Here is a 17,314-nt window from a genome sequence, read left to right as displayed (position 1 = left end):
ATGTCTCGCATGAAACGAGAATTTAGTTGCGATCAGGTGAATAAGCTTAGTTTTAACAAAACACAAAGTTAACAAGTAAAAAATTTACTGCAAATGCAGCAAAAGAGATTGCACGGCAATCAAGAGCGATTTAAGCTCTAAGCCTTATGGTTTGTAGAAAAAGTCCAATTTTGACGCTGTGCCCATAATTTGAAAGAGTATGGTCAATGTCCTTTTAGAAATTGTTGATGGAGACAACTATTTTTGAGGGGTCGAAATGTCTTTGGGGTCGAATTGTCCAAGAAAATTAAATTTTGGGGTTGAAATGTCTTGGGTTCGAAATGTCTTGGGATCGAAACGTCCAAGATTCACAATACTGACATGTAAGGCAAAACGCAAATAGCAAAAAACATGCCGCATCGGGATTCCATGATTGCATTGGAAACATTAAAATACTTACGAATAACCATTGTGTGTTCGGCAATGAAGTCAGGTATCATTGCACAATAAATACATTTTAGGGCCACCGATACTTCAAGAATACTATTTTGTTGTGACTACACGTTAATAGTAACTAATTTATAACCAAACATTACAGGTTAACATGGGAAGTAACTATTCCGTGAATAATGCAGTATTTTGAAAGTTCGTACTATTATTAGACAATACCGTGTTGTTCCGAAGGATTTCTTTTGATCTTGGTTCCGACAAAGAAAAATTTACTTTAGCGAAAATTACTGCTAATTTTCAGTACTATACTATGATACTAGAATGCAGGTTCAATAAGATGTGATGTAATAGAAAGGTATTAACAAAGAGAAAAGTTTTCACAACAGCTTCGGTTAAAGTGGTAGGTAGATAAATCGAAAGGATCAATTTCTCAATTTCTACACCATTGTCAAACAATATCCCCAACACAAGAGGCCCGGCGCTGATGCGCCGTGCAATAACATTGAAAATTGTGAAAGTAAATTTGTTTTATACAAACTAAGTTTGAAAGTCATTTACGGGTTATAAAGTTTACCGGTATACATTACGACCGTAACATATTCACGAAAAGTCCTCACTAAACAACCTCATGGTATATATGGCAAGATGTTACTTTATCCAAGATAAGAACTAAAATTCATTTTTCCTCTTACAGTACTATAAATCAAACGGAGGAAAGATTTTGGTAGCGGCCATTCACTTTGGAACGACTTACAGCGGGTACGCATTTTCCTTCAGTTATGATAGCAAAAATCATCCATTAAACATTCGCATGAGCTGCTTTACCGGGCCAACTCATTCATGTTCTATAAAGGCCCCAACTGCTGTGTTATTTGATGCTAGGAAACGGTTCCATAGTTTCGGCTATGAAGCAGAGGACAAATATTACGAGCTGGCTGCAGAAAACGAACATCGTGATTGGTACTTCTTCAGAAACTTCAAAATGAAATTCTGTATTGAAAAGGTATGTATAACGCCTGTTCTGCAACCAGTGAAAGTTATTTCCATGAAGTAAGCTCAATATCATCACATTATCAATATTAGTATTATCTCTGTTGTTTACCAGACGTGATCATGGCGCCCCTGATCAGAGTACGAACTCTTACGCTTGTGTTATTTAGGTAGTAATACGTTTTGAATTTCCAGCGAATGGCAAAAAAATATTCAGTTACTTCCAAAAAAAAAATGTTACGATTCAAACTAATGTTTTTCTTTACCCATTAGAAAGTAACCATTGTTATTCTTTAAGATCGAGTTTTGATACACTTATGACCAAAAATATTAAAGCAATAGAAAGTCTTACTGGATCTAAATGAGCTCAACAACATCTAGAACAAGGATTGTTACGGAATTTAATGTAATGTTACACACTGCAATGTCCTGCCAAGATACTTACAAAAGGAAGCATATGAAAAATGGAGAGATGGCAGGTTGTTGAAATTAATGACAAATTAATAGACAGATGATGACTCATGGCCTTATATAAAGTTCGCTATTATCGCTACCTTCTAGTTCGATTTTCCTAGAAATGTTACTTTGTAGAATACAAATCAGATCAAGCGTAAAAGCCGTTCTACTAGATCAAAACCAGTGATATATATATATATATATATATATATATATATATATATATATATATTCAGTTCAGTTTTCATGTAATACAACCCTTTTTTTCTACAAATAGGCGTTGTTTATTTTTTTCTGAATATCTGTTAAGCGCAGATCTATTTCGAAGATATTGAATGGACTCCATGATCCCAAAGAACCATAAATAAAGCATTCGATCCAAGTATATGAAGACATTTATAACCGCTACAAGACACTAAAGGATGACTACTTCCGGTAACCAAAAAGTAATGGCGCTTTTTGTGTATTTGAAAATACATGTATGTGATTTTAAATGGACAGAGCTTTTTACTTGAGGGCAAATACTTTGATTATGGACTTAAAGTGACATATATCATATACAGGTGTGATTAAAACTGGATTCTTGATTGGTAGGTGTATTTTGAGAGAATACAAAGATAGAAAATAGATTCGCGCCAACTCCATCCACAAACCGTAAAAACTGTAACACGGATCAATATAGGATCGATATCTGCTTATTCACCCGGATATAATACTTGTATAATATAACCAGATTCCCGGAAAAAGGTAAATCAAAACAAAAGCGGTACGAATCCTCTTTAAATCAGCCTTATATTCTATTCTTAAAGAGGCACAAAAACAAAACTCAAACCCAACCGAGTTCGAGTCAGAGAGTGAAGCTTGTTGTGTTCTACACAAGATTTAGGGGAGGTTGTAGCCAGGCTCAAAATTGAACTAATACACGATCTAAAAGCTGAATTTGAGCATATAGTAGAAGCCAGAACTAAAGAATTACGCGAAGAGGTATCGCAACTATGAGAGAAGGTAAATCAATTGCGTAATTGTGTGAAAACGGCCAATTATGCCAGTGATTAACTTGAACAGTATGGTCTGCTAGGCATTTCTGGCGTAGAAGAGGGCACGGGAGATACGAACTAGAACAAAGAGAGCGAAATCCTGAATTATGCGAAGGAGGCCGATATTGAAATAACCACGTACAAAAGTGACTTCATCGTTAATAGATGAGTTATTGTTAAATTCACCATCTAAAAGGCTCACAAAATTATGCACCCCTAAAGTTTAATTATAGGAAATCCTTACTAACAGGTGAATGACTTTTGTAGGGAAAATCTGATTTGAAGTTAACATCAAAAATAATAATATATTAATCGGACATAAATATATTCACATCTAAAGTTATTTAATTCATAACACTAACACGCAATGATTATTTAATCTTAAAAAGGCCGACATATATATTTGACAATATTTTTTGACAATATTTTGAGTGTATGATAGAACATTCCTATTGTCGTTTCATATCATTTTTGCAAATTCACATATATATATAAAATGTTTGCGTGAAGTATTAAATTTAGTCAACCGAATAACCAATAACCAATCCAAAAATCTGTTTCATTGTTTATAATTGCTGACGTCATAATGTTATTCTGAGTGCGTTTTTTTTTTTCTTTTGCAAAATGATAGTTATATGGTTATAAAATCATGAATCAAGATATATTAGAATATCTGTTGTAATGTTACAGCTATGTAGTTAATTGTTTTATTTCTTTTTTATGTTTTCTTACCACAGTCTTGATACACTGTTTTTTTATTGCCGCCGCCTCGCTTCGTTTTCAATACTGATGACATACTGATCCCATTTTTTTACTCGCTTTGTTCTTGCTTACGATATATTTATACCCTCATGATAATGACCTGATGTCATGGTGGGCATCGGTGGGGGTCATTTAATAATCGTCAGCTGTTGACCATTGCAAACTAAATATATAATGTTAACCCAGTTAGTTCTGTTTTAAGAATGTGTGTGCTTCTTTTTTCTTTATGCCGTCTATCTTTTTTCGGAATGAAATATCGAGCATATATGAATTCCAAATTTGTAACAAGTATAATATTACTTATAGGCCACATACAAAATTCATCAAACAGAATCGCTCATGTTAGTTACATAAAAATCATGATGATCTCTTGAATATAAACTATATGTATTGTGTACATGATGAATATGTCTGGCGATGTTGAAAGTAATCCGGTTCCTCTTTTTAGTAAAGAACATTGCCTTTCAATATTCCATCAAAATATAAAAAAAACTAGAACTAGAACTGAAAAATTTGATTAAACGCCTTTTTTATACAATGATATATTCAATGGCGTTGTACATAATAATGATAATAATAGTTATTATAACAATATTAATACTGACAATGATAATAATAACAGCCTTATTGTAATGAACAGTCCTGATCGCATCCCTCCCCTTGGGGTCATTTTACCCCTATTGCCAATACCAGTGCTTAAAGCATTTGGTGCGCCCAGACGAGCTGCATACAGAGGTTCAAAGCCCCCGGGTAAAGGTGCCATTATATACTTTTAAAGAAAGAAATACTACACATTTCCCTAACCAGAAAGCCTTACCAACAAATGCGTTTATTAAACAAACCTTGGAGATATAAATGTTGAAATGTAAAACCTTTTACAAAAATTTAAGAACTATCACCTGCTGTTTTCGCATGATAAACAGTTAACAAAAATTTAAAACAATGCCGAGAAATCTCACAAATACAGTGTCTTAAGATTTTTTTAATGTGTCCAGTGATTTACTTTTGCATAGTCCTAACGGCAGTTCATTCCAAAGTTTTGGAAGAGTAGTACAGAAGAAACTTCTATCATTGAATGATTTGCACTTGTTGTGTGGAACAACATAACAACATTCAGAATTTTCAATCTCAAACCTTGTCTACTATGAATATACTCTGTAAGCAATTCTGTTAAGTACAGAGGTGCCCTGCCAGTGTGACAGCTATATATGAAAGAGAATATCTTGTAAGTGGTACAATGCTTGTTTAGAACTGTCAAATGTCCTCCTGTTAAGGACAAGTTTTGCGCACATGTTTTAATTACTTTGCATCTTACGTACTTCACAGTTAGCTATACATACACTATACAGTATGACATTGCAATAATCCAGATGTGAAATAACTAGAGACAAAACTAAAATTTCAGTGGCTGCTTTTGTTAAGTATTTTCGGATGTTCTAAATTCGTAGGTTATTCAACATGGCTGTATGACATTTGCGATTTACATTATCTTTAAAGTTCAAGGTTTCGTCAAGAAATGCACCGAGATATCTAATTGTGCTTTCACGTTTGACATCATCACCAGCAATGTTAATGGGATTTGTAAAACATTTGTTCAATTGAGGTCTGCTGCCAAACATAATAAATTCAGTTTTGGAAGTGTTCATTTTCTGTTTGTTTCTATTCATCCAGTCATTGATTATAACTGCGCACCTTTCAAGGTTTCCGATCGCTTGTGATTCTACGGAAACAGATGTATGACGAAAGCTTTAATTTGCTATATGATCATCAGCAAAACTGTAGACTGGTATGGATTTTGGAATGACATCAAAAAGAGTTCCAGCATAGGAAAAGCCAAGGACCAAGGCAACTGCCCTGGGGCACACTGCATTCAAGATGGCGGTCTGATGAATATACATTGTTGATATTAATCTTACAAGTACGAGGCCTTAAATATGAGTCTACCCGTTGAATAGCTGTATCACAGACGCCATATTGTGCTTTTAGGACATCTAGAAGAATGTCGTAGTCGACAGTGTCAAATGCTGCACTTAAGTCAATCGCATTAAGGGCAGTGACTTCCCATTTTTTTTCCATACCACTTAGATCATTGACTGTTTAAATTTGTTTATCCTTTACTTGAGGTTTAAAGTTATTAAGTATTCTCTTAGGGATTGACGTATTTTTGAGATTTTTGCCATGAAAAAGTCACCAAATTTTTCAGCCAATGAATTATTAGACTCTCCTTAAGGCAGTGGGTTTTCAGATTTGGTACCAGTTAGCTCAGATACCAATCCATACAGTCTTAAAATCACCTTTAGCGTTCTCTATCTTTTCACTTAGTGTGTTTCTCTTTTGATGTTTGATTTCAAAATTGTATTAATTTCTTACTTTTTTATACGACTCAGACTGATCTGTTTTACCATAACGCCTTTCTAACTTGTTGCTTTAGATGTTGCAGTATTTTATTGAACCAAGGTTTGGGTGCTCTCTATATGATAGTTTTTTCTTTTAGGGGAGAGTGCTTATTCGGAGTAGACGAAATTAATTTGACTTCATCACAAAAAACCTTTGCTTCACTGAAACTAAACTGGATTCAAACATACAAGATATAGATCTAGTTATCAGGTTTTGAATTTATGTTCAGGAAGAATAATGTTTGTCATTCAAGGGGCTTTCTAGTTTATATATCCGCATTTTATGGCCTAAAAGATTACGTAGCTTAGAATGTATACTTCCAAAACTAGTTTGGGAGGAAATTAGAGATAAGAACAATCTTATTTATTATGTTCAATAAATAGACCACCTCATTATTACGTCGATTTTGGGGATAAACTGAACAGTTGTCTAAAAATGGCATTAGAGTTAAAGCAATAGGTAATAATTATTTGAGATATAAATGAAGATCAATGAAATACAAATAATCATAATTTTAGATATGCACTGTTATTATATATTATTAGTACACTGACAAATTACGCAGTATTCTCAAACTTTACTAGTTAAAATAGCCTTAACTAACAATATACATGTTTTTGACTCGTGTACTTTTGAAACTTTGAAGTTACTGGCCATTTCGGAACCTATGTTTACCTCAAAGATGACTTTGATCAAAACAAACTCTTGAAAAGAAGTGTCTGGAATTATTAAAAAGCTGACTTTGTTAAACTTAATACTTCAATCAGAAATACAGACTGAACGTTAATACATGATAGTAATGTAGACGAGTCTTGTTCTTATTTCACAAATAAATTTATGGGTCTTGCAAAATAGTGTATTCAAACATCTTATGCGTTAGTAAGGCAAAAAGATAAACCTTGGTACAACAGTAATATCCGGAGGAGTACAAGACAGAAATATTTCGCGAGGCTCTTAATAGTGAAGAAAAACAGCAGTAAATAATATGATGAAAAATGTTAAAGAAACTTTTTATAATAACTCAGAATTCTCTTTATATGATATGAATATTTCGACTCCGCGTCAAACCTGGAAAATTGTTAAAATGTTAAAAGAAGGAGAATTCTTGTCAAAATGAAAGTATTCCACTATTAAACAAGAGCTGTCCGTAAGACAGCCAAGCTCGACTATTCGAAATATTGTCCAGAAGCAGGAAAATATTACCCAAAGAGGTTAAATATCAAAAGAGTTTTAAGTTCAAAAGGGGACATAATTTGACCAAAATGCATATCAGAGTTATGGGACTTGCAGCTATCAACTAGTTTTATAACCCCGAAGGCAAATGTGAAGTGTCAATTCAATATCTGCATTAGTTTTGGAGATAGTAACTTGCATGTAAACTTTATCCAGAATTTTCTAAGTCCAACAGGGGGCATAATTTGCCCAAAATACATGTCAGAGTTATGGGACTTGACCCAGTGAGGTTGGTAATTGATCTAGATAAAGTAAAACTAAGTTTCAAATCTATATGCTTTTTAGTATTAGCTGTATGTACTTGCACGCAAAACTTTAACAGGGATTTTCTAAGTCCAACAGGGGGCATAATTTGCCCAAAATACATGTCAGAGTTATGGGACTTGACCCAGTGAGGTTGGTAATTGATCTAGAAAAAGTAAAACTAAGTTTCAAATCTATGTGCTTTTTAGTATTAGCTGTATGTACTTGCACGCTAAACTTTAACAGGGATTTTCTAAGTCCAGAAGGGGGCATAATTTGCCCAAAATACATGTCAGAGTTATGGGACTTGACCCAGTGAGGTTGGTAATTGACCTAGAAAAAGAAAAAAAAAGTTTCAAAGCTATATGCCTTTAAATGATAGTTGTATGTACTTGCATGCAAAAGCTTAACCAAGGTGTGACGCCGACGCCGATACCAGGGTAAGTAGAATAGCTAGTCTATTCTTCGAATAGTCGAGCTAAAACAACAGCGATACTTACTAACTGTCTGACGTAGTTAAAGCGGACACTCTGAATAATTTCATTTTATCAATTTCTCAGGTAGATGACACTAATACGAATCTTCCAAATTTTACATTTAAAACACATTCAAGACTCTTTTACTTTATTATACAAGACCGAAGACTGAAGGTATTTATTCTAATAGTTGGAAAGTAGCAAATGTTATGCCCCTGTTCAAGAAGGGCAACAAACATGAACCATCAATCAATATACCAGTCTCACTCATTAGGTGCGTTGGCAAAGTAATGGAACGTCGTATTGCATTCAAATATATATATTACCACATACACGACCGCTTAGCTCAGTAGGTAGAGCGTCGGTCTACGGATCGCGGGGTCGCGAGTTCTCCGTGACTATTTGATAAACGACATTGTGTCTGAAATCATTAGTCCTCCACCTCTGATTCATGTGGGGAAGTTGGCAGTTACTTGCGGGAAACAGGTTTGTATTTTAAAATGACTTTTCAGTATTATTAGCCAGTTTCATTTGGAATTAAGTCGAGAAGTTTTAGTAAAATTGTTATTAAAATTTCAAACTCAAACTCAGCTGAGACCACAAAATGTTTGTGAACACAGGACCAGGTCATTCCACGGTATACTAACTTCTTGACATATAATTTATATAATCTAATCTGTAAAGCTTTAGACTACAGATATTCTACTTGCATTATTTTCTGTGATATATCCAAAACATTCGAAACGGTTTGGCAAAACTTTTAAACTTCAACAGTATAGAATTCTTGGAAATTTTATCAAATGGGTAAGTATTTATTTAGAAGACAGATCTCAAAAAGTTTTTGTGGCTTCAACTTTTTCAAGTTCAAGTTAGTTATTAAGATTAGGGTGTTCCACAAGGCTAAATGTTTGGTTCTTTATTATTCTTTATTTACGTCAGTGATATCGAAGAATCAGTTACAAGTATTACTAGACTTTTCGCAGATGATAGTTCTCTATCTGTATCAACAAGTGACCTTGTTTTAATGGAAGAAACGCTTAATAATGATTTTATGTCAATTACATCATGGTTTATATCACATAAAAGCAAGAAATTGAGATGTCCTATCCCAACCAGCATGACTATATCGGCCCGATATAGGTATAATGTCGGAATGTCGGCAAAATGTGCCAATGTAGGGCCGATGTGAGTGATATTATTGAGAAACGTGAAAAAGTAATCTAATTGTTTATGTGTGCTAATTTATTAAGCAAATATGATATATGCCAGAATTAATCAAACTAGGTTCCAAACAAAATTTGTAGACGGTATTTATCAACATTTTATATGTAATAAAGGGGGGCTATAATTAAGATGCATTTTTATTTTATGTAGAATGCCGCCATAGAAATATTTATATTTACAAAAGAAATGAAAATATAAATATGTTTAAAATTCTAATTGAACAATTTTAATAGTGTTAAGAATATACAGAAAACTTATGTAACTGTATTAAACATGTAGTATATAGTTGTGAAAAATATTATATCAATAAAATCAAATAATCATCATACACATGATGCGAGATACATCTGTTCTCAATTAAATTACTCTGATAATTTATAAAGTGTATATTTGAAGAAAACTTTAATGAAGCACTGCGTGTCACACTATTTCGCGACAACGATATGATCTGCCAATATCGGGCCGATATCATTTTGATGTTGGCAAAATATCGTTTGCCAATGTCGGACCGATGTCATTATGATGTTGGTCCGATATCGTCTGCCGACGTCGGGCCGACATAATTCCTATTTGTAGCCGAAATTGAAGCCGATATCGGGTCGTTATAGACAACGACGCCGGTTTGATATTGGGCCGATATAGAATGCTGGCTGGGATAAGACTGATCAGCATGTATCTATCCATACCATTAGATATTTTCTATTGCAATATATCATAGGTAACTCGGAATACAAAGTTCCAAGCAGATAATGGTGAGAAAATGACGGCAAACGATGTGCTCGAGGCTGTAATCAGGTACTTTAAAGACCATTTGTTGAGACTGCTGAAACAAAAAGGAACGGAAATAGACATTTCGGACATTCACTGGGTTTTGCCAGTACCAGCTATTTGGACAGATCAGGCGAAACAGTTTATGCGAAAGGCTGCAAACAAGGTTTATTAAAACGTTTTTAGAATGATTGTCAACATAATTTAACTTTATCTTGGTGTAGGCACAATGTTAACAACACTCTGGAATCCTTTCATTATCATATGATACTGTCCTAAGTCTAATAAATATTGCCATTATTTTGAATTTTCTCTATACTTATTTTATCTTAAAGTCTGTTTGTGATTTATAGCAAGTTTGTTTCTTTGTAACTGTAACATTATTCATTAATTTAACATGTCTAAAACATTGCGGAATGATACTAATTTCACTTGGGTATTGATTACATTTTACTCGGACTTTATCATAGACTCCCTGTGTAAAATCTCAAACTTTTAACTAAAATAAAGGTATTAAATCGATATAATATTTCAATCAAACTTCAAAGTTTTGTTGTCTGTAGCATCATCTGAGGCATGTGCAGTGAAAAGTCTTAATTTGATTTCTAAAATAATGTGATATTTATTTCTAAAATCACTATATGTTCATTGTAAATATACTTTGTTATACCCAAGTGGAAATTAGCAGGTACTCGAAAATGCAGCTCTCTGATTGGTAAGTTAGAACCCTTAATATACCGTGATGTCATGAAAAAGTTATGAGTCTACGGTGCCCCTAAAGTGACATGTTACGCACTTTTTTTCCACTTAGGTAATATGAGACTTTTTTTATTTCATTTCGTTTTAACGAAATAACTATTTCGTTTAAACGACATCATTTCGTTTAAATGAAATAACTATTTCGTTTAAACGAAATAACTAATTCGTTTAAACGAAAAATAACTAATTCGTTTCAACGAAATCATTTCGTTTAAACGAAATAACATTTCGTTTTAACGAAATAACTAATTCGTTTAAACAAAATAACTAATTCGTTAAAACGAAATGATTTCGTTTAAACGAAATAGTTATTTCGTTAAAACGAAATAAAAAAAGTCTCACATTACCTAAGCGGAAAAAAAGTGCGTAACATGTCACTTTAGGGGCACCGTATGAATCTGAGTTAATTATTCTTTTTTATACCATCAAGCGACTTTATTTAGTCTTATATTTTAGATCGTTATATTCTTAGACAGGCTGTTTTTCATTTTAGAAATACTTATTTTGTAAGACACTGGCATTATACCAGGTCAATCATGTTTATATAAATATTTATTTCGTAACAGCGTTTGAATTATTCCAGGTCATTGACGTAAGAAATATTTACATATCGTGGTTTTTGGTAATCATTCTTCCAAGCAGTCAGTTGATATTTTTAAATTAGTTGTGCGTCAGCGTGACTTCAATCAGGTTACGAAATCTAGCCGCAAATATGGAGTTGTGGTGTAACAAATACGCGTCAACGCCTATTACGTGGTAACCGTGACAATTATAAATGAAATCACGCCACGAGCAGCACGTTGCTTTACTTAATACTCTGTTGTAATTGCATTTACTAAGAAGCTTATTCTTATGTTGCTATGTTAATCTCACTGACGTATGCAGGATTGTGCTTACGTCAATGTTACGAATGTCCTTACGTCAATTTCACTCATCGATATTGTACAAATCTTATAAATATTTCATGAGACAGAGCTTCGCATTTTATGTATATATACAGCCTCCTTTCTATGTGTTAGGGGAATAACTGAGAGAAGGGCAGACGTAACAAATAGGGTACCTAGCGGTACCTTGTACCAAGAGTACAATGTGGTAGAATGTATTGGAAACTTTGGACTTATTTGAAACTTAGAAATATGTTAATATTATTTAACAACTATAAAGAGGAGGAGAGAAATTTACGTATAAGTAACTTTATAGTAAAAGCAATACTACTTATTGCATATGTTACTAATAAAGTTACAAATTTGCACTGAATTTTAACGTATTTGAGCAGCGTGAGGCCGAGATTGGCGTTTGTGTGAGCCGATGTGCCTGATATCAATATCAGGCACACTTCCGGACCAGCAGGAAGTTAGCAGTAGAGCAGTATCAGCAGTATTACGGCTGTTACTGCTATAACGTTACAGCAGTAATTGTAGTAATACTGCTGTTACTGCTGGAATTTAATAGCAGTAACAGCAAGTATTACTCCTACTACTGCTGGAAGTTATAGCAGTAGCAGCAGTATTACTGCTATTACTGTTGTAAAGTTATAGCAGTAACAACAGTATTACTGATGCTACTGTTGGAAGTTATAGCAGTAACAGTTTGGAAGTTGCGCAAAATAAATAAAGAAATTAATTTCATTAATTTATGCATTATTGGCCATCGAAAAAAAATCAAAGCTGTTCTTTTGATAATTATTTTTTGTTTTTTTATGTCTCAGGAAAAGGGCTTCAAGCCCTCTTGCTTTTGTTTTTCACAGTTTTCATGTGGGTGGGCTTTAGCATGCATTTCATGATATCGGTATATTGTTGGTATGTTTGTTCAAAAGAGACTACATATTACATTGTCCGCGGATGTTCAGAATACCAATGGTATCCTATTTTTTTCTTTTTTCTTTTTAGATTTTTCAAAGTCCGAATTGAGCTCAAAGTCTTGTTTCTACTGGACTGTAATTCACTACGTTCAGGGAGGTTTGTGATGAAATAAAGCATGTAAATATGTTGTTAGTATGTATGTAAAAATAATAGTACATACAACATAGCCGACGGATATTGAGGATGCCGACGGCATACGTTCCAAAAAGGCCTCATCACGAAATTCAAACACGTTTTCGTCAGGAAATGCTACATTCTGCGCAGAAAGAATGTACTTAAGCCAATAGTTGGTCATATGAGGTCATTGCTGAGGTCTTTATAACATGCGAAATTAAAATAATTTCAGCACTTCCTGCATAATGTGCCGACCTCGAACAGTGAAATGTGTTGAAAATCGTAATTTTAAGCTTTTTTCATGTGTCCGAAAATGGGCCCGAATCCTTATTACTGCTGTATTTCACAGTGTCTAGGAGGATTTTAGGGTGAATCAAACCATGTGGATATATTGCTGATATGTATTTCCAAATGTAAGTACATATTTCATTGCCGACAGATTTTCAATATTCCGACGGCATACGTTCAAAAATACCTCTTAACGAATTTTGAACATGCTCTGGTGGTAAGTTACTGCTGTTTTCTGCGCCGGAACGATGCCTTAAGTTAATATTTGGTTATCTTTAATCACCGTTGAGGCCTTTATGAGATATAAATTGAATTTGGTTTTAGCAATTTATGCATAATGTGCCGACGTCGAACAGTGAAATATGTTGAAAATCGTAATTTTAAGCATTTTTCATGTGTCCGAAAATTGGCTCAAATCCTTGTTCTTGCTGTATTTCACAGCGTCCAAGAGTTTAGGATGAATCAAACCATGCGGATATATTGTTGGTATGTATGTCCAAATGAAAGTACATTTTTCATTATTTTCATTATTCCTACGGCATACGTCGGAACATAACTCTTAACGAAATTGGAACATGCTTTGGTGCTATGTTACTGCTCTTTTCTGCGCCGGAACGATGACCTAAAGTCCATATTTGGTCATCTAAGGTCATCGTCGAGGCCGTTATGAGATATAAAATGAAATAGGTTGTAGCAGTTTATACATTATGTGCACACATCGAACAAAGAAATAAGATTTCAGATGTTTTTCAGATGTCCGAAAATGGGCTCGAAACCTTCTTACTGCTGTAATTCACAGCGTCCTGAAGACTTGAGGATAAATGAAACCATGTGGATTAATTGCTTGTGCATATTTCCAAAGAATAGTACATGACATATTGCCAACGGATTTTAAGAATGCTGACGGCATACATCCAAATAAGATCTCATCCCTAAGTTGGAGCATGTTTTTATGGTCAGTTACTACTGTATTCTAGACCGAAACGGTACCCTCTTACCTTTATTTGGTCATCTTAGGTCATTGTTGCGACATTTCTAAAATGTAAAATGAATTTAGTTTTAGCAATTTATGCAATATGTGCCGACGAAGAGCAATGAAATGTGTTGAAAATCGTAATTTCAAGTATTTTACAGGTGTTCTAAAATGGGCTCGAATCCTTGTTACTGCTGTAATTCACAGCGTCCAGGAGGCCTTGAGGATGAATCAAACTATGTGGATACATTGCTAGTACGTATTTCCAAATAATAATACATATAAAATTGTCGGCGGATTTACAGAATGCCTACGGCATATGTCGAAAACACGCCTCATCACAAAGTTGAAACATATTTTGGTGCTTAGACGCTGCTGTATTCTGCGCCGAAACGATGCACATGAGACACGACTGATCTCCTAAGGTAATTGATAAAGTCTCTATTATATACAAAATAAATTAATTTTTGCACTTTATGCTTTATGTTCTTGCGAAGAACGGTAAAATCTGTTTAAAATCGTAATTTAGAGCATTTTTAGATGTCCGAAAATGGGCTCAAATCCTTGTTACTGCTTGCAATTCACAGCGTCCTAAAGGACTTGATAATAAATAAAACCATGTGGATATATTGCTTATGCATATGTTCAGATGCTAGTATATACTACACTGTCGGCGGATTTTCAGAATCCCGACGACATACGTCCAAAGAAAGGCGTCATCTGTAATTTGGAACATGTTTTGATGGTCAGTTACTGCTGTATTCTGCGCCAAAAAGATGCCGTCTTAGCAATAATTGGTAATCTAAGGTGATTGTTGACGCCTATATAACGTGACAAATGAATTTAGATATAGTAATTTATACATATATGCAGAAGAATGGTAACGAAATGTGTTGAAAATCGTAATTTTAAGCTTTTTTCGGGTATCCGAAAATGGGATCGAATCCTTGTTACTGCTGTAATTCACAAGGTCCAGGAGGGCTTGAGGATGAATCAAACAATTTGAATATATTGCTGGCATGTATTTCGAAATGGTAGTACATATTGCATTGCATGCGGATTTTCATGATGCCGACGGCATACGTCGAAAAAAACACCTCATAACAAAATTGAAACATATTTTCGTGCTTAGATGCTGCTGTATTCTGCGCCGAAAACGATGCACATTAGACACGATTTCATCTCCTCAGGTCATTGATGAAGTCTCTATTATATACAAAATAAAATTAGTTATAGCAGTTTATGCTTTATATTCCTACAAGGAACGGTAATTTTTTGTTGAAAATCGTAATTCTAAGCATTTTTTAAATGGCAATAATGGGCTCGAATCCTTGTTACTGCTCTGAAGGACTTGAGGATAAATAAAACAATGTGGATATATTGCTTGTACTTATGTTCAAATGATAATGCATATCACATTGCCGACGGATTTGAAGAATGCCGACAGCATACGTCAAAAGAAGACCTCATGTCTAAGCTTGAAAATGTTTTGGTGCTCATGCAGTTACTTCTGTATTCTACCCCAAAACGATGCCTTCAAACCAATATTTGGACATCCTATTTTTGAGGCCTTTATGAGATATAAAATGAATTTAGTTTTAGCAATGTATGCAATATGTAGCAATGAAATGTGGTGAAAATCTTAATTTTATGTATTTTTCATGAGTCCGAAAATGGGCACGAATCCTTGTTACTGCTGCAATTCATTTCTTCCAGGAGGAATTAAGAATAATTAAGAATCAAGATTATACTTTTCCTTACATTTATTTAGCTCTGAAATGTTCTTCAAGAATCTTTAAAGCACAGGCATTTAAAATGTGCCCTTCTGTGTGCTTCCAATTTAAACAAAGTCATGTAGAATAAATACTTTTTAGTGTATTCGTCCCTTAAAATATGTCAACAATAAGACATGCACATTTTTCTACTGTTTTCATCAATTAAAAATTAATTGAATTCAATCAGTTGATAAATTCAGATGTTTAAACCTCGCCCGAGTTAAAACGAAATGGAACCGGAAAATTACGACATGGAACGGATTTTACTGTTTTCAGTCGTTCTGTTCTTTTTATGCGATTAAATATAAATTGAAATAAGACTGATTTTCAGGTTAAATGATTGAATTTCATCTGTGTGTTGTACTCAATATGATTGACTGATACAAATATCATAGTCTTATGCGCAAACACCTTTTCTCAAAAAGATGCATTGAACGAGAACGCTTTTAAAGTTTTATAAAAAACATCGTGCGAGACTGCCGTTATATAAAGGCAGTGGCTAACGGTCCGGTAACCGGACCCGGTGTCTATAGGTCTGGTAACCGATATACTTTTAATGTTATGTACTGTGTTATCAATGTATATGAATAGTTCAAGGGAAAGATATAATTTGATGTCATGAAGTTGTCTTTTAAATATTTTGTAAACAGCTCTCACTAGCACATATTGAAAATTAAATTATAAAACAATTTTGGCGATTTTATTTATAAGTCACTGTTATTTACTTTAGCAGTAAAACAAAGTCGGCATTTAATGAGCCAATACAGTTGAAAGTATTTAAGTAAAGCATACGTGTATCATTTTAATCCTTTGATCCCGTAAAAACACACAGACAAAACTGATGAAAGACTAGGCCTATTTTACTTAATCGAGGCACATACTTGTAAATCTTTGGTGCTGAATATAGCAGAATCTAAGCACAAATATATGTTTAAATTTTATGATGAGCCGTATTTTCGACGTATGCCGTCGGCATCCTAAAATCAGCCGGCAATGAAATATATACTTTTATTTGTACATACATACCACCAATACATCAATATACATGTAGTTTGATTCATCTTCAAACTTCCTGGACGCTGTGAATCACAGCAGTAACAAGCCCATTTTCGGACACCAGAAAAATGCTAAAAATTAAGATTTTCAACACATCTTATGTTTCTTCGTCAGCATATGGTGCATCCATAGCTATAACTAAATTCATTTTATAGCTCATAAAGACATCAACACTGACCTAAGATGACCAAATATTAGTTAGTGGGTATCGTTTCGGCCCAGAATACAGCAGTAACTGACCATCAAAACATGTTCCAATTTCGAGCTGAGGTCTTTCTTGGTCGGACGGCATATGGCATTCTTAAAATCCTTCGCCAAAATGGTATATACTTTTAATAGAAAATACGCACAAGCAATATATCTACATGGTTTTATTTTTCCTCAAGTGCTTCAGAACGCTGTGAATTACAGCAGCAACAAGGATTTGGGCCCATTTTGGAAATCTTAAAAATGCTTAAAATTACGATTTTCA

The 17,314-nt window shown here is 34.0% G+C and overlaps 1 protein-coding gene across 1 annotated transcript in view; it reads left to right on the top strand.

The window, feature by feature from the left end:
• The window catches only part of LOC128552088 (heat shock 70 kDa protein 12B-like), a 29,052-nt gene continuing 11,738 nt past the window's right edge, over nucleotides 1–17,314 (top strand). The window contains exons 1-2 of the mRNA XM_053533095.1: nucleotides 1–36; nucleotides 1,124–1,432. Of these exons, the coding sequence (XP_053389070.1) occupies nucleotides 1–36; nucleotides 1,124–1,432 (345 nt within the window). The remainder of the gene's footprint in view (nucleotides 37–1,123; nucleotides 1,433–17,314) is intronic.

Source organism: Mercenaria mercenaria, unplaced genomic scaffold, assembly GCF_021730395.1.
Source record: "Mercenaria mercenaria strain notata unplaced genomic scaffold, MADL_Memer_1 contig_2024, whole genome shotgun sequence".
Classification (NCBI taxonomy): Eukaryota; Metazoa; Mollusca; class Bivalvia; order Venerida; family Veneridae; genus Mercenaria; species Mercenaria mercenaria.
Note: the sequence above shows the minus strand (reverse complement) of the source record. Positions and strands in the feature narration are given on the sequence as shown.